The 18,699-nt window shown below is 38.3% G+C and overlaps 1 protein-coding gene across 3 annotated transcripts in view; it reads right to left on the reverse strand.

Annotated features, from left to right (window-relative positions):
• Nucleotides 1-18,699, reverse strand: part of PDE4D (phosphodiesterase 4D) — a 1,156,670-nt gene that overhangs the window by 927,516 nt on the left and 210,455 nt on the right. For all 3 annotated transcript variants that reach the window (XM_084880599.1, XM_084880598.1, XM_084880600.1), the window contains one exon: nt 9,005-9,139. In XM_084880599.1, the coding sequence (XP_084736725.1) occupies nt 9,005-9,046 (42 nt within the window). In that variant the 5' untranslated portion in view covers nt 9,047-9,139. The remainder of the gene's footprint in view (nt 1-9,004; nt 9,140-18,699) is intronic.

The raw sequence follows: 18,699 nt of genomic DNA on the forward strand, positions 1-18,699 counted from the left end.
ACTGCAAGTGAAAAATCCATTTTCCATATACTTCACTTTATCAAGATTATAAACTGTGACCACTTTGCCAATCTTATATCTTGGGAGATAATTGATATAGTAGAGAAAGGGGGTCAGTCTGGGAAAAGATCCATTATTTTTATTTAACCATAAAACTCCCAAAATAATCATCCTTATAGGGTAATTTTGAGGAACAGTAAATGCAGATATCTCTATAGTGTTATACAAAGCCTATCATCCTTTCCAAATTGCTTCTTGGTCTGCCTTTCCCAGAGAGGCACTGATGGAATAAAATGGCCTAAATTACTCACCCTCGACCATTGAAAGAACAATTTTGAAATGTAAAAGTACAATTATAATGTTTTTATCTTTTTAAGAATAAGATAAATCTGGTTTAGAATCTTTGGACAACATTTTTAAAGTCTGCTCTGAAAAGAGGCAATTCTATGGCACCTGCTGGCCTGCTTCCCAGGTGGGCTCCTGTCCCCTGTACTCAAAACCAGCAGCCCATTTAGGTTGGCTGAAATCCAGTATACAAATACTTTTCCAGATAGCCTACACCAAGCATGCCAACCTCACTCGTGGCCCGCAGGCTGCATGGGCCCACAAGGAACATTTTTGTGGCCCAGCCAATATAACGATATGTAAGAAATGTTTTAATAAAAATTTTGTAACTTAATTTTTACCATATCCTGTCATACAAAATTATTAATAATGAACTATAACATTTGCTAATGAATAATTACTATAATTGTGTTGCATTCATTTCCCTTAAGCGCCTTATGCACAGGTGCACCATTTTTCTCCACTAATACTGGCAGCGAATATTTTAGCAGCCAATTGCCACGTCAGTGGACTGACAACAAGCAGTGGACTGACATGTTTGATGTGCACAACAGGAAATATTTTGCTTTCAGAGCAGAAGAAAAATAGGTTTAGTTGTGTTATGCTTATTAATTTGTACAGCTATTCAGTGTCTAGTAAGTTAATGTTCAAGAAAAAAAGATTAATTTTTATTAAAATGTTCTATTGCTTTATGTTAATGGTTACTCATTTATTTCAGCCCTTTGAATTCAGCATGTCTCTATAAGCCAACATTTCTATGAAAATTGAAGCTTTTGGCTTTTTGCGGCCCACATAAACTTAAACCCTTGAGTTTGATATGCTTGGCTACACCTTCCCAACAGCCAGGATTTGCTTCCAGTTTTTGACAAACACTAAACAAATAGAAAAACAGGGAACCTCAATTAAAAGACATCTGGTGAGTGACAATCTTACCCAAATGTAGAACATCCAAAAGAGTCCTAAGTCAAACTGAGGGCAATTTCATCAAGAAACTAACAAATCCAATTGAGCAGAAGATATCCTGAATCATTCCAAACTGGAAGGAAGAAAATTGTACAGGCTACTAGGAAACTAAGAGTTTAATGGAAAATAGCAAATGATATCTTAGAATTCAATTAGAATTGATTAATAGAGAAGAATTTAAATTTAGTTCATTCTTCAAATGAGAAGATTTATAAAAATTCATGAGTTCAGAGACTATCAACAGAGATATTATAAGGATAGTTGCTTTAAAATATTTTAAAATAACCCCCAATTTAAATACATACTATAATTATAGAAATTTTTATGTGCCACTTCCCTTGCCTGTACCTTTACTTCCCACTCATTGTTAGCAATAAAATCGGTGGCATTGCTAGAGGCAATGAGATGACTCAGATAGTCAACTTTGGAAGTTTCGAACCTCTGAAAGTTAGCTTAACTAGTAAATCCACTGGCAGGACAGGTAATTTCATAGGCCTATGTCCTTGGACTGGATGTTATGAACAAACAATATAAAACAAACAAAACAAGAATCATAAAAGAAGAGAAAATATTTTTGAGTAAAATTCAAATTAGCCCTACGTCTATGAAGAGATGATTAATTAGTACCTTGCAAATCACCATTGAGTCTCCTAACAAAATCTAGAAAATAGAAACGAAGAGAAAGATGTTAATCAGATCAATTCCAGTGTTATCCAACTGAGAGAATATGAGGGCTTCAGATTTCACTGGTAACCATTCTCTGGGCATAAATATCAATGACTTATTAAAATCATTTGTTAAGAATCAAGCTCTCTATTGTAAATGGAATGTTTGTATTCCCCCAAAATGAGTATGTCAAAGCCCTCTACTCCAATATGATACTATTTGTAGATGGGGCCTTTGGGGGGATAATGAGGGTTAGAAGAGGCCTCTCTTTAGGAACTTAATCAAGATAGCACCTGGATCTTGAACTTCCCAGCCTCCAGAACTCTGAGAAAATAAATGTCTGTTGTTTAAGCCATCTAGACATGTATTTTTTTATGACAGCCTGAGATGGCTAACGTAGTCTTTTGCCTCAATGCTTTGATTTTATATTTATTTGGGAATTGATCTTCAATTCAGTTTATGAATAGGCACACATGACCTAGAATCAAGAAACTCATAGCTGGTAGGAAACAGAACACTTGCCTAGTTTAATCACCATCTTCTGCCTGAATCTTTTATATGATATGGAGATCTTAAAGTACAAGTGACTCCGAGGACTGAATCCAGATCCTTGAATTCAATAACTATTCTCTTTTCACTGCACCAATGATATCTACACTATTTTGACTACACACCCCATCAGTAAAAATATTTTTAATGTATTTTCCAATGTATATATGTATTTATTGTATACATGTGCTACTGTATATTTATTAAATATATACAAAACACTGAAATTTAAAAAATAATGACATTAAAAGTAAATATAAGTAAAAGTCCTGGCAGTGCCCTTGGCAGACCCGAGTCTGTCTCCTGCTTCAACTGTGTTTGAATGGAATAGACCCAGGGATGCCCCTTCCAGCCTCCGGCCACTCTCCAGCATCTTATCCAGTCACCACCTTCAGAACCACCTCTGGGACCAGCCAACATGCTGTTGTTGTTTTTTATCTTAACTCCTTATTGCCGAACAACCATGAGCGCCCCAAATTTTTCCACCGAGGGGGAGTCTGTGGTCAACCACCTGGCCGACCTGTATCTGTGGGCCGCCCATGCCTACCTCCCTCTGGGCTTCTATTTCAACCTCCCTGGTGAGGATGTGGCACCCCAGGGCATGGGCTACTTTTTTTGAGAGTTGGCTGAGAAGAATCGCAAGGGTGGATTCTCTTTCAGGACTTCCTGCAGCCTCCCAATATGACTGGACAAAACTCAGTCATCATTGGTCCATCATTGAACCAAATGGTAGGCGCCCTAGCCTTGGAGAGGAACCTAAACCTGGCCCTTTTGGAGCTGTAGGCCCTGGGTTTTACCCTCTCAGGCACTCATCTCTGTGACTTCCTGCAGAACCACTTCCTGGATGAGGAGGTGAAACTCATCAAGAAGATGGGCAACATCAGACTCGCCCCCGCAGGCTGGCTTGGCTGGGTGAGTATCACTCAAGCACCACTAGGAGTCTTTGGAGCCCAGAGGCCTTTACGAGGCCCCTCTGCATCCCCCTTGTGTCTGGATTTTACCTGAATCTCTCCCCAAAACTACTAGGTGTTATTTAACCCCCTGAAGCCCTCTCCCAAGAATGAACCAAATGAAACAATAAAGTATTTTGCAGAAAAAAGAAAAAAAGTCCTAATACACCTTTTAAAGCCCACATTAGAGACTGCTACACTTTCTCACATTGGCTCTCATACTAGGAAGTTAGTAAAAAGCTGGATCAGTGAAAGCATATCACAGTATTAAAAAATGCCAGAGTCTAATGTTGGGAGATTGTGATTATTATTCTTAATACAAGAATAGTAAATCTGTTGTTTTAAAAAATTAGTATCAAGAGAAGTACAGGCTGCTAAAATTAAATCTTCAACCTAAGAAAAGTCATACTATGTCAATACTTCATTGAAGAAATGCCAAGGAAAACTTGAGCCATGAATTTTATGCTGGGGTCGCTATAAATGACTCCTATCCTTTTGGGACCAGTGGATTGATAAGAGCCAATGGAGTTAACACAGGTGGCTAAAGGGCCGGGGTAAAGTTTTGACCACTATAGCAAATTAAACTTTTTAATTAAAAGCAGAGTTGTTTCTATAGCACTTTTTCATAAAAAATTCTAACAGTCTTAGAAGGTATATTATATATTAATTAGAGGCTAAGTGCACAAAATTTGTGCATGGGTAGGGTCCCTAGGCCTGGTGACGATCGGGGCCAATCTGTGGGGCAACCAGTGGGGCAATTGGGGGCCCCCGCTGGCACCTGCCTTGGCTGGCTTGGTGCCACCCACTTGCCAGCCCCATTCCGCTGCCTCTGCCTCTGGTTGCCTCCCTCTGCAGGGCAACCAAGAGGGCAATAAGGGATCCTCTTACTGGTACCCACCTTGGCTGGCTTGGGGCCTGCAGGCTGGGAGCAGCTCCTGCATTGAGAGTCTGCCCCTGGTGGTCAGGGCACATCATAGCGACTGGTTGTTCCACCAATCATTCTACTGTTCAGTCAATTTGTATATTGGGCTTTTATTATATAGAATTACCCTGCCTCTTTCTGTTCTAAATTGCTATGCTACATAAGTAGAAAGAAAATTAGATGTTTACAACTAAATGCTCCTCTAAATTAAATTAAATGACTTCATGAAAACATATTGCTGGTAGTGAAAGGTAAGCTTTAAGTAGAAAAATCAGTGGAGTCATTACAACTCAACAGTGGATAAAAATTAGGCATCCCATCTGCATGGCCTATTCTGGCTACGAACCCTTGAGTAATACCTTACCAAACCTCAGTTTACCACTCATAGTTTTGAGATAGAATGATCTTATATAAAAATCGTTAAATCTGTCATTGTTGTACAAATGAGACTCATTCAGTCTCATTTAAGCAAAAGTCAGAGCTGCAAGCATTGCCCCCAGCTTTCACAGAAGGCAAAGACACTTCCAAAGGTTAGCACAAGAGAAACCCATTCCTGCTCTGCTCTTTCAGTATAAACAAAGCACCAGCATCAAAAAGAAGGAAAAAAAAAAAGTGATCTGAAGCATCCCAAGAGGTGTAAAACCCCAAGCAGTCACACAAAATCTTTGGTAAGACCTGTTAAAGTAAAATGTCAGTCCAATATGAGGTGGCTTAAAAGCATTAAAAAGAAATAAAGCCTTCATACCACACAATTGATGGGAGAGTCTCTGCTGGGACACTTCATAAATACTTCAAGACAAAGGTTACCTACTAGGTCAAGGTTTTTTCTTTTCTCCTTTCCCCCCTAATTATTATTAAGTCAGAAAATCCAGTTTTTAAAGCAGCAGATTATATCTAAATAATCATTTTTAATTTTATCATGTTTTCATTTATTTTTCCTTTAATGTCCTAATTTTTATAGACTTGATCTAGACAACATGGTTTACAATTGGTGTTTGTTTGTTTTTTTAGGTACTTAAAAGAGGTTAAATAGGGCAATAGATTTTTTTTAAATCCCAGATTTAACTACATTTTAGGAATCAGAAAGAGAAAAGAACACAGGGAATCTTACTTATAAGCTATGGAGTCTAGGGCAATGCTAAAGATAGAACTGATTAGGTACCTTTAATGTATCAAGCATTGAGTGTTGCTATCATTCTCTTATCACCCTTTAGAATACTGGGGTCAGTAACTTACCAAATGTCCCACAACTATAAAGTTGAAAGAGCCAAATATTGAACTTAATTCTTTATGAGTTATTTCTTAATTTAATTTATTGGGGTGAAACAAAACATAGAAGGGTGTGCACACATGGTCTGGAAGTGCGTGCACATCAACCTTCCTTGCTTTTGGTCCTGGCCAACCTGCAGCAATGCACAGGTGCTGACTGCTAAGATGGCAAGGCATCTTCACTATTTTTATTTTTGGACTACTTCACCTCTGTTCTTGTAGGCCATTACTTATTCTGTGGCTGGAACAGCTCTTAAAATTATATAGGTTTCAGGTATATAATTCTATAATACATAATCTATATATTGTATTATTGACATGCCAAGTCAACTCTCCTTCTATCACCATTTATCTCCCCTTTACCTTCTTTTATCTCCCCCCCACGCCCTCCCCCCCCCCCCTCGCGCCTTTACTTTCTTCTACCTGCCCCCAAAACCCTTCCCTCTGGCAATCACTGCACTGTGGTCTGTGTCTACGAGTCTTTCTTCTTTTTTTCTTGGCTTAATTAATCCCTTCACTCTTCTCACCCAGCCACCAACCCCCTCTCCTCTGACAGCTGACAGTCTGTTCTCTGTATCCACAAGTTTGTCTCCACTTGTTAGTTAATTTGGCTTATTTGATACCACATGTAAGTGAAAACATCTGGGATTATATCCATAGAAATCTGAAACACTGATTTGAAAGAATATATGCACCCCTAAGTTCATTGCACCATTATTTACAATAGCCAAATTTTGGAAGCAGCCCAAGTGGCCATCCTATATAATAAAAGGCTAATATGCAAATAAACCAAATGGCGGAATGACCGGTCAATGCAGGAGCTTCCCCCTGGTGGTCAGTGCACTCCCACAGAGGGAGCACTTTATATTCTGTCCTCAGGCACTTTATATTCTAGCATGAGGAAAGAGGCCATTCCATATGATGTCAGGTTGAAAGGAGACATGGTGAAGACTTATTGTTACACTTGTTTGTGTGATTTGATGAATGTTTGTCTCCCACAGCAGACCAAAAGTGTATAGACATGGGGCCATGCCTTACTTTTGTAACACCCACATGCTCAGTTCCTCCCTTTCTTACCCACTGCAACCTCAAATTATCTTCCCAAACTAGCAAAATGTCACTTTAAATTTTAAAAAATGGCTTGTTTATATTTTTATAGCTAAAATGGTTCATGGGCCCTCCCAAATAAAGGAAGAATTCAGAGCATTAACACAGGACCAGGTCTTAGCTATGAGTAGAAAAATATGAACATTGATCTAAGTGTTCAGGGATATAAGATGATCATGTAAAGGAAGTCTCTTTTCCTCCTCCTTTGTATGCCTTTGCACAATGACAGGTACAAGATAGACAGAGACACACGGGGAGAAGCAGGGGCTGTTCTAACAGTTAGAACATTCTCGTTGGCTTTTCAAATGTCATAATGCCAAAGAAAAACATTCTCAGATTCTAAATCAAATTAATGCTTTAAACTTTCCTCATTGAACACAGAAAAGACCTACTTTTAAGTGTGCATTTTTGGATTTTTATTACGGCAAAGATTTAAGGGGTGGGAGGTTGACATTTTTAGACCAGTGCAAAATAAACTTTTGAAACTCTAAGGTAACAATGTCTAACTAATCAAAACATTGGATTCTTTTCTCTGATAAATGATAGTCACCTGCTTAGAGTCTTTTAATTAAGTGGAAGCATGCTCTTTATGCCAGTGGATTTTCAAGAAGCTGAGAAGCAGTGAAGTGACAGCTCTACTGTTTACATTTGGATAAATGTAGGCAGCTCCATTCCTCCTAATCTGGGCAGCATGAGCCTTTCCACCAAGATGAACATTTTTGCATTAAGCAAGTTTAAATAGGAAATCTCCCTAGCATCATTCTGTACCAGCAGTTCCTTAAAGTCATGGCTCAGTTAATCATTTGCTTTTAGAATGTTTTCCTCCAAGAACAGGGATATCCTTAATGATATATTTTTAATTATCCAAAATATTCTCCCTTTTGCCTTTACAGATTTTTTTTTTCATATCACATGTCTCTGGAATTCAATAAAAGAAGAAACAACTAAGTGAGTGATTTGCTTTCACATTTAACTTAAATAAGAAAAGCTCAGCAACAGAAAGATGTGTTTGCAGTGTTTTTTTTTTAATTGGTATGCAGGTCACCTCCTTTTCCAACGAGCAACTGTTTAATAATAGAGGGAATTCCAGCCTCCAAGACATGGCTCTTTATTTTATATAATGCATACAACCAAACACCAACTGATAAATGAATCTGAACATTCCCTCGGAATTCGTTGAATTTCCTGATTGGGTATTAAACACAATTAGTATTCAGTCAAAGAACTGGCACACTTGTGGATATATCCCCATTTTTTAAGAAAGCCTATTGGGCACATCATACTTTCCTTTCCACATAATTCTGCCTTAGTCACCCTTAAAAGCTGGGAGGTAACTACAGGAAGAATTAAAGATGGTCTTGGGCATCACAACAGAATTACTGTTGAAACACAAAGAATCTCCATGCTAGAGAAATGTGTTTGCATTTGTGGTTTTTCTGATGCCTTCAAATGAATGTGCCTACGTCACAGCTACATCTGTTTGGATGCTTTTCCCCCCTTGGGTAAATGAACAAAGGCAAATGTTCTTAGAACTTGTCTCATGGAAATTAACAGCCTACTTTTAACCCTGCCTTGTATAGCTTTGAATTGCTCTACTTGTTTATGTTTTCTTTCATAAGTTAATGAAATCTAAAACATATCACTCACTTGGTGCCTTAAGAACACTCACTTGGTAATTGGAAATAAGGGTCAATCTCCTTCAGGCCCTGAGAATGTTTACTTAAAATGCTTTTTAAAGGAGGAGAGAGATTAAAGACATATGCCAGGATAGAAAGCTCCTGAAAGTTATGCCCCACAGACCAAGTGTTTGCATTATTCTCGTATACATGAACTCACAGAATGTGATGGATTGAAGTACCTCGTGATGTTAAATTCAATTTATTCTTTTAGTCTCACTTACAAAGTTTGATATATAAGACATAACTCTCTTTGGTTTCCATTTCAAGCATATTTCTGCATGCATCTGAAAAGCAGGGTGTCTAATATCATGCGAGTAGGCTAATGAATGGTAAGGCATATAAAGGCTGGGAGAGAATTCACATCAAATGTCAACCAAGTCACATAGATGAACAAATCCTCACTTGTTCATAAGCTGAACACAGTCTGAGAACTAAAAGTGAACCAAAGGTTGCTCCCCAGCCTGATTATGATAGCACGGTATTAAAATACAAACAGTAAAAAGTTACATGTACACATTGTTTTTACAAAAGAAATGCAAACAAAAAGTACTCACACTTTTGTTCCGAGAAAGCAAATCGGAAGTATTTCTTTGCATGGTGGCGTCTTAAGTAACTCAAACAGGCAATGGTTGTTTCCAACGTCACTGCTCTCACTGCAACAATTATCCACTCAAAAGCCAACTGGCATTCTGAAGAGAAAGGCAAGGAAATGTTTAATCAAGTATATGATTAACATGTGTGCTTCAAAATACTGTCTTAGAGTGGGACAGCAACTCTTAAATCATTCATCAGAACAGGCTACAAGGATGCTGTGTTTAAAGCAGTCAAAGTGCACACAAGCAACATTTCCAAAACAGCTTTTGTTAAATTTAAGTTTAGAGATTTCAAGTACCATTTGTTTTCTATTAAACATTCAAGCCTACATTTCTAGTAGCTGAAACAAAAAGTAGATATGGTAGTCACAACCTAACGTTACATGTATGTAAGGAAAACACAGACTGTATTGGGTATTTGATAATTCTTGCTGGTACAGCTAGGGACCCCTCAAATTTCCACCCATGGATCACAAAGGTAGCTTTGTCCACTGCCGGAGGACTCTTGTCTACATCTGAGAGCCCTCTGACCACTACATCATGGCCTCCTGGTTTATTAGCAATGATCCACAGTACAGTGAGCCATCCCAGTGGCTCTTAGGTACATTTAGTGAGTTCTATACCATTTTGATTCAAAGAGATTATACAGAATGGTTTGGAGGAAGTGCTTACCGAGTTAAGCAATAACTAACTTGCAATGAATATTCTAGAGCAGTTGCCACTTGAGTGACAGAAAAGCCTCATCACCTAACCTACACTTTCCATTAGACGCTAAAAAGGAAATTCTTGATTTTGATTAGGAAGAAAAAGCAAATAGAATGACTATGGTGCTCTGCTCATTCTGATATTCAGCTATATTTGGACATTACTTACAAATTCATAGGATATATTTGTATGTGGGTTGAGGTGCCTTTTAGGAAAGAAATCACTCTAAGGGAACAAAGATAAGGCAAACATGCTTGACCAAAACTCTGACCTTGCAGATGTGGGCAGATATTATAAGGGCAGACTGATTCTAACAACAGCATGTATTCTATCATTTGGGTTTCTTCTAAGCATCTGTGGTTTTTGTGCCTGAGGTTTATGGAAAAGAATAACAATGATCAAGATCTGAGGAGCTTGTTTTTGGTAAAATGGTTGAAAAATATCAAAGCACAGAGCAGTGTGAATTATATATTCAAAAAATAAACAACATGAAGTGACTATATGTATTTTTAAAAGCATACACACCAAAAGGAGGGAGGACTCCATGGAACACAGCATCTCTGGGGGCCCCTGGAGGAGGCCAGCCCCCAACAGCAGGAGAGCCCAGTGGTTCCCCACCCCAGTGGGAAGGACCTTCCCCAAGCTCTCCAGCAATCAGCAGAGGCACACTCTCAAGGATCAAAGATTTGTTTGAAACAGGAAAGCAGTCCTAAAGACTTATAAAAATAAAAGGAAAATATTTTTTTAAAGGCCAGAGACCCCACCACAGCAAAGTAGAGCTAGAATTAGAGAAATGAAGTTTATTATTGCTGAGAATATGCCTAGAGGCATAAGAATATACCTAGATGCAATGCCCTAAAGGGCGGTGAGGAACAATGCTTTCTTCTGGGGTCAATGAGAATGCTTACCTGAAGTTAGAGAAAAATGCACAGTGAATAGGAGTTGCTAGGATAACTATGGTTCTTTGAGTGTGTATGGATTTTTTAAGAGTGTAGGGTTTACTCCTGGGACCCTGACTGACACATTGAGCAGATCCACAAATACAAACTTCTCAGCTAGTGTACTTCCAGGAATTCAGTCACCTCTACTGATTAGTTACAATGCCAAGCATGTTATTAGCTCTCAGAAAATGTAAAATCATGTTAATCACCTAGATCAATTTAAGAAGTGGGCAGAAATAATATAAACTGTGAACTAACTAAATATTCCATACCTGGGGGGTGGGGAGGATGAAGTCCCCTAAATGCTGTGGAAAGCTTACATCCTATCAAAGAAAAACTCATTCAAAATATTTCATTACCCATTTAGTATTTAATGAGTACCCTTGGGGGCAACCATGGGATAGTGGGCTAGAGATGCAATGGTTCTGAGTTAAGTAAAATCAGACAACTTATGGATTTGACCTGAGGCTTTCCTAAATGAATCATACTTTTAACAAATTTATCTTGACATCATTTAAAGACCATTATTAATAGATAATTTCCTGCAGGAATTTGTAACATAAAGAAATTGAAAGAGGAAAATGGACTTCATTGAAAAATCAGAGCTGATGGGGTGGCCCTTCTCAGCCTTTATAACTACCTAGGAGGCACCAGGGCCTCACTAAAACAGCTTGGACCTTGGAACCAAATAGGCAAATAGAGCTAAAGCTTTTTAATTGCATTCTGTGTCGCTTTAGGTAAGTTACTTAACCTGTCTGAGCTTTCTCCAGACCTGCAAAAGGGAGATAATAATACTCATGCTGTTGCTTGCCACATTTCAATGAGTTTTAATGTGTAAAAGTAGTAACATCGCAATCCTTCATTACTATCTTTTTCTTCTCTTCTTTCAAATGGCAAACAACCACAACCATCCATTCTTATTTTTTCCTAAAAGTGCCAAACTCTCTCAAATAAGACAAACTTAGGCAGATATACATTCATTTTTTTTAAAATTTACTTATTGACAAAAGAAGGGAGAGAGAAACTTCAATTTTGTTGCATTATGATTCTTATATGTGCCCTCACTAAAGATGGAACCCACAACCTTGGTGTGCCAGGATGCTGCTCTAACAGCAAATATACTTTCAACTACACAATAATGAACAATGTGTCAGTTAGGGTCCCAGGAGTAATAAGACACTCCCCTCATATTAAGGTCATTAAAGGAGGGCTTGGAAAGAGACTATTAAAGAAGATAAGAGCAGAGAAGAGGAACCTACGGAGGATGGTGCAGTTCTTGCACAAGTAACAATGCAGTTCTTACCACCTCCAAGCTATAGGGACAAGGAGCGGGATGGGCCACCAATCCCTAAGAGCAGACAGTCATAGAACTGCCTTGAAAATGAGATTATTCTCTGGGACACAGCCTGGGGCAATGCTGAAAGGAAGGAGATGAACATGATCTCTTCTGCTGCCTCCTTCTGATCTCCTGCTAGGACTCCCCACTGCCAAAATACAACAGAGCCAACAGAGCGGTCAGCCCCCAAGGACAGAAAGCCTCCTAGGGTGGGGTAGGGAAGGGAGTAGAGCTGGAGGGGACATAGAAGAGGTGCCACACAAATCTGACCTGATTGCTCTGGAGAGGACTGCACTTTTCTGCTATCTCAGTTCATCCTAAAAAAAAATACCTCCTATTTATCCTTAATCCTCACAGTAACTATATCTGTGAGAAAGATATCATTACTATATGACCCCATTGTGAAAAAGGGGAAATCAGCTCCAACAAGTTAACTTAAATTGCCCGGAAATAGCAGAGCCAAGATTCAAACCCTATTTGTCTGGCTTCAAAGTCCATGTTTTTTCTACCCTGCCACAGTGCTTAGCTGCCAATATCACGAACCAGTGCATTTTAATTATCAACAAGTGGTAACCTCTGCAAATATCAAAGTTGTGCCTAAGCCAAAGAATGTTTGATTTAAAAGGTTTACTTTCAGGAAGGCAGTTCCTACAAATTCCTCCCTCAGCAAAGACAAAGCTGTAAGACCACAGAAATGCGTTCTCCCTCCAGGTGCACGATAAAGAAACCAGGTGAGAGAACTCTCACAAATGCAATTTCATTACTTCAGGAATTTGCACATAAAAGTTAATTGGGGAGAAGTAGAGTCAGCTCCTGCAGGGGGAACACTTTAGAAATAGAAATGAACAGAGCCGGTGGGTAAGACAGATGGTTCTAAAACATTCTGAGAAGGAATCTGAGCTGGAGCACCTGAATAAATTTTGCTGCTTTGATGAAAGGATAAGGGAGTTAAGACAGGTTCTTTCCTAAAGATTAAGGATTTTTATAATGGAAAAACCCGGGGACTGGGCACTAGAAGAAATAAATTCTACTTTCATCCCAATGTCATATACACCAGCTGTATAGAATTAGAAAACTCTCTTCTTTTTTCTTTATCTACCATTTGTTTGCTCCTTGTAGATTGGAGATATTTTCACAACCCGCCTCACAGGGTTGTTCTGAGCACCCATTAGATAGATGATTCCTCAGAAAGTGAAGGGACAGCCTTCACAGGGCACCCTGAAGGAAAGACCGTAGGAAACCTCTGTGGTCATCATTAGATCTGGATCAAGAAAGAGTTTTTTCTCTAAATTCACAGCTTTAGAAGGAATGAGGAACTATGAGGGACTTAGACACTATGGCAAATGTATGTTACCTGTCTTAAGTGTGGGAGATCAAATTAGCAGGCACCTCAGAGTACATGAGAATAACTCAATCTTTCCCATGAAAAGTCTGGGTTTTTTAAAGAATATTTTTAATTTTTTAAATTGCAGTTGACATTCACTATTATTATATAGGTGTACACATAGTAATTAGACACATAATTTACTTAGAAATCTAGTACTCATTTGGCACCATGCACAGTCAGTAGAATATTATTGACTATAAATCCATTTTATATATTGCTTATCAGCTTCATAATAACTTAAGTCTTTGGAAAGGAATTTGATAATAAGTACAAAACTATAATGGTGTTACACATTTTTATAGGGATTCAGAAAATAATCTGAAGTACAGAAAGTGCTTTATATTCAAAGGTATTCTTAACAATGCTACTTATAATAATGAAAATTGGGAAATAATTTAGATGTCCAACAAGTTAACTAAATAGCCTAGTAAATAGCAGAGCCAGGATTTAGCTAAGTAAATAGTTAACTAAAATATGAGAAACCTCATGATGTACTATGCATTTAAAATATATATACTAGTATATGTCCATAAAATATTTTCATATGTATTATAAATAGGAAAAAATACAATGGAGAGGATATGTCCGTCACAACTTGCAACAGAAAAATTCATAAAATAAATTAACAATTGACTTCTTTATCTAGGTTTAGCTTCAATAAGCTTTAAACTGTTTGAGCCTCTTCTTAATGTCTTCCTTAACATTGGAACAAAAATTGAACTCAGTTTCCTGTCTCACTCCATTTCACTTTTTCTTACCTCCTTGAGAGGATGAAGGAATTTCTCCTGTCTGAGAGGATGAAGTGTTTTTCTATCCATGTTCAGTCATGTCTTCTACTTACTATCTCCCCTCCCCTATTTGCTCTATCTTTCTGGCTCTCTCCTCTCATATTTTCACTACTGTCTCCAGAATCTCTCCTCTAGGAAAAAAATAATCAAGTTATTTGAAAAGATTGTCTATTGTTTTCTCCACCTCCTTACTCCTACCCTCTACCTGTCAATCCACTGCAACCTCATGTTGCTCTTTCTACATTTCAACTTCTTTCTAAAAATTCCTGACCTCCATATTGCCAAATATAACAAAATCTTCACAAATTCTCTTAGTAGGCTTCCTTACTATAACATTGGGAATTTTTTTTCTAGAAACTCTCTCCTCCCTTGTCTCCTGTGATATCACTTTCTGCTGGTTCAGTTGCTTGACTTCTTTCTACTCCATGGAGGTCTTCTTGTATTTTCCTTAAATGTGAATAAAACCATGGTTCTTACTCTTCTCCTCAAACATGACTCCATACCAAAATTACCCAAGGGATTCTTTAAAAAGCAGATTTCTGACCCTCCACTAATAAATCAGAATTTCCAGGAGAGTTCCAGAGGAATATATTTTTTTTACCAGTTCTCTAGATCAGTGTTTCCCAACCTTCTCTCATGATGAGAATCACCTGGTGGAGTTGTTAAAACACAGATTCCTGAATCCCAACTAAGAAGTGCTAAACTAGAATTTTTGGGAACATATAGGTAAAATTGCATACCTAACTTAGTGCTCTGTATATAACATCTGTCTTAGAGCACTAGTTAAGTATACAATTTTACCTATATGTTCCCCAAAATTCTAGTTTAGCACTTCTTAGTTGGGATTCAGGAATCTGTGTTTTAACAACTCCACCAGGTGATTCTCATCATGAGAGAAGGTTGGGAAACACTGCTCTAGATAATACTCACGAAGCTTACAGAGCACCATATTATTGATTGGCACTTGAAAATCTCTGCTCTACTTTATATTCCTGGAAAATCCATTAGTTTTCATTGTTTGATCTGCTAAATGTTTGATAATACTAGTAATACATGTAGGTATGCAAATAATGTATATGCATATATCACACCTTGATTTCTCCTGAGCTTCCAAATTTTTACATTCAGAAGCCTGCCAGAGATCTTCACTTAGAAGACCCACAAGTATCACAAATACAACATGATCATATATGAACTCAACTTTTTTTTCTTTCTTCACTCATAATTATATTTCTTCTCTTATTCTCTCTTTCTCAGTTAATGGTACCACAATCCACCCAAGCCAAAATCAAGCTGAGCTCTTCCCACTCCCTGATCACCCACACTCAATCAGTGATCATGTCCTGCTGTAGTACCTAGCAAATATTTCTCAGCTCTATCTTCTCTTTGCAAGTCTACTGCCAATACCCTCTTTCAGACTTTTACCTACAGTATTTCAGGTACATACCTCCTAATCAATGTCATTTTTACTGCCTATTCATCCTCCCATATTTTCCTTATTTGTTATACTGAACCCTACATACTTCATGCTGTTTCCGACATGTAAGTCCTTGTTCTTTATTGTTTCTTCCTCTTCTTCTTCCTCATCCTCAAATCCACTTCCTCCACCTTCACTTACCTACTCCTACTTCAACACTTAGCTGAGATGTCATCTCCTCCTGAATTTCTTGATTCTCCCAATATCCCCAGCCTAAACCCTATTGCAAACCTGAACCAAAGCCTTTCTATAATGCCTTCTGAATGCTCCCAACAGTGTATTTGTCAAACATACTGAAGTGTTCTGTATCTCACTGCCACTGCTGCCCTGGACTCTAAGACCCTTGAGAGTAGAAAACATTTTACGTTTGTATATATAATCACAATGTAACATACGCTCAATAAATTTTTACTGAATTCTGCCAAATTGAACTGCTTCCCTTGACTAGAATTATGAGAAGGAAAGCACATTTTGTCTCCAGACTAAAGAGAATCCAATATTTTTCTTTGTAGCTTATACTCATACAAAACCATCATTCTATTCCTTTCTCCCCCCCAAAATGATAACAGCAGTCCCTCTTACTCACTCAATAGACATTTACTAGGCACTTGTGGTAAGCAATGAACTGTGCTGGTGTCCAGGGATGCAAAGATAAATATGATAAAATCTCGCTCTACAAGGAGCTCATAGATGAGTGGGGGAGAAAGACAAATAGCACAACACGCTAAGTGCTCTGACAGAGGCTCAGAATAGCTGGTGTGGGACCCAGAGGAGGCAGAGAGTGATTCATACACCTAATGGCTTCAAAGACTGTTCTGAGTTATTCTGCTCTTGCGAACACTTTGCTTTAAGTTGTTCAAATGCTATTTCATATAGTGATGTTGTTTCCCACATAGAAGGAAAAGAACATGAGAGTAGAGACTAGCAGTTCCTTTCATCTTGTTTGCACATCTGGCCAGACCTCTGTGTCTGCAGAAGAGGGGGCCATAGAAGTCCACACCCACAAAGTGTTTCATAATATCGTTAAATGAATAATATGCAGGTGATCACACTTATGTAAGAGAACACAAGCCCCTTTTGATGTCAGTACAAATTTATTATAAAATAATTGACATTTTGGAAAACAAACTACATCATTTGGCTCCCAGGTAGGCCAATTCTTCAGTTCCAAGGGTATGGAAATGCCAAAATACCCTGTCTTTCAATGCTCTCCTTGACCAGCATTTCAAAATGGTCAAGCTGAGTCATTTAGCAGCAAATAAATTACATTTCTTTCTAAAATTCCATGCTTTGTAACTTTTCCCCCACCTGAAATAATTGCAGCACTCCATGAGACAACTCTTCACCTAAATAAAAGGTCAGGGACTTTCCATTTCATCTCTCACAAATGAGAATGCTCTGCTCTGGTTTTAGTTTCCTGCTGCAGCAAGAACAGTTGCAACAGAAGCTTCTTTTCAACAACTTTCCTAACCATATCCTCCCACTGCCGCGTAATGGTGCCCTTCCAGGCCTGGGCAGTGGGAGGTGACGGGAGCAGTTTTGTCCTGTGAATCATAGGACAGCGTGGTGCATAATCTGCTGGCCTGAGGCTTAAGAAGGAAGGAGCCTCTTATGGGATGTGTCATCGCTTGCTGAGTTATAATGCATTCATTGAGAGCCTCGGGACAAAACCCCCTGAGTCACCACGAGGGAAAACAAAATGATGGCAAGACAAACCCCACAAAATCTCTGGTTTAAGTGGCACGCTACTTACAAAATCTCCTTTTTCAATACTTCTCTGCCCTATATGGGATTAAAGTCCACCATTTGAGTACTTTTAAATGTGAGAAGTGTTTAAATGGCATTATCACTGAAGGCTGTGGGGATGTAGGCACAGAATGTAATTTAAATTCAGGCATTACAAATCATAATCGGTACTTTCCATCATGAGATGAGCTCAGTTCTAAATATGAACCATTCTAAACCGAGCCGGTTTGGCTCAGTGGATAGAGCATCAGCCTGCAGACCAAAGGGTCCCGGGTTCAATTCTGGTCAAGGGTATGTACCTTGGTTGCAGGCTCCTACACGGCTAGGGCCTAGTCGGGGCTCATGCAGGAGGCAACCAACTGATGTGTTTCTCTCACATCACATTGATGTTTCTCTCTGAATTTCCCTCTCTCTTCCACTCTCTCTAAAATTCAATGGAAACATATCCTCGAATGAGAATTAACAAAAAAAATAAAAATAAAATGAATTGTTCTACCTCCCTAGTTAAACAAACAAACAAAAAACATTATGTAGATGATAGATAGAAAGATGATAGATAGATGGATAGATAGATAGATGGATAGATAGATAGGTAGATAAGAGATAGATGAGATAAATAAAAATAGATAATGAATAGATAAATAAGAGAGACACAGACAGAAAAAGAAAAAAGAAAAAAAGGAGGTGGGGATGGGGACATATAGCCATATCATAGCTTCTGAATTCTATTATGTACTTCTTCTCAGTCTAAGCTTTAGAAGCAAACCTATTCTTTCTAAGTTATCATGAGCCAGATCCTTTCAGATGTTCCCTCTTAAACCAGCACACCCCTTTGTTCTTTAGTTGCTTCCATTCATCAATTAGCAAAAAGTTCTGCCTTTAATCTTCTTGTAAAATTTACATGGTGAACAGCCCCCTTAAGAAAAATTACAACTGAATTGTTTTAAGACCTAGTACTATTATTTTCATTATATAAGATACATTGAGAAGTTGCGGGGGGGGGGGGGGGGGGGGGGGAATAAGCCAGTTAAAGATAAAAGAGACTAGGGCTGTTGGCAAGGCATCATGCAGATCTTACTTAAGGGATGTATGTGGAAGTTCTTCTAATGAGTTTTCAATAGAAAAACTTTTATCCTATCATCAAGTAACTCAGGACCCTCAAGCTCTCATTTCTCCCTGATTAACAATTGCTACCCAAGGAGTCTCTGCTTGCTGACTATACAAACGCAAGAAAAAACAAGGCATAAAATGAAAAAGTTCAATGTTAATTAAAAGA

Source organism: Pipistrellus hanaki, assembly GCF_964339955.1.
Source record: "Pipistrellus hanaki genome assembly, chromosome: 4".
Classification (NCBI taxonomy): domain Eukaryota; kingdom Metazoa; phylum Chordata; class Mammalia; order Chiroptera; family Vespertilionidae; genus Pipistrellus; species Pipistrellus hanaki.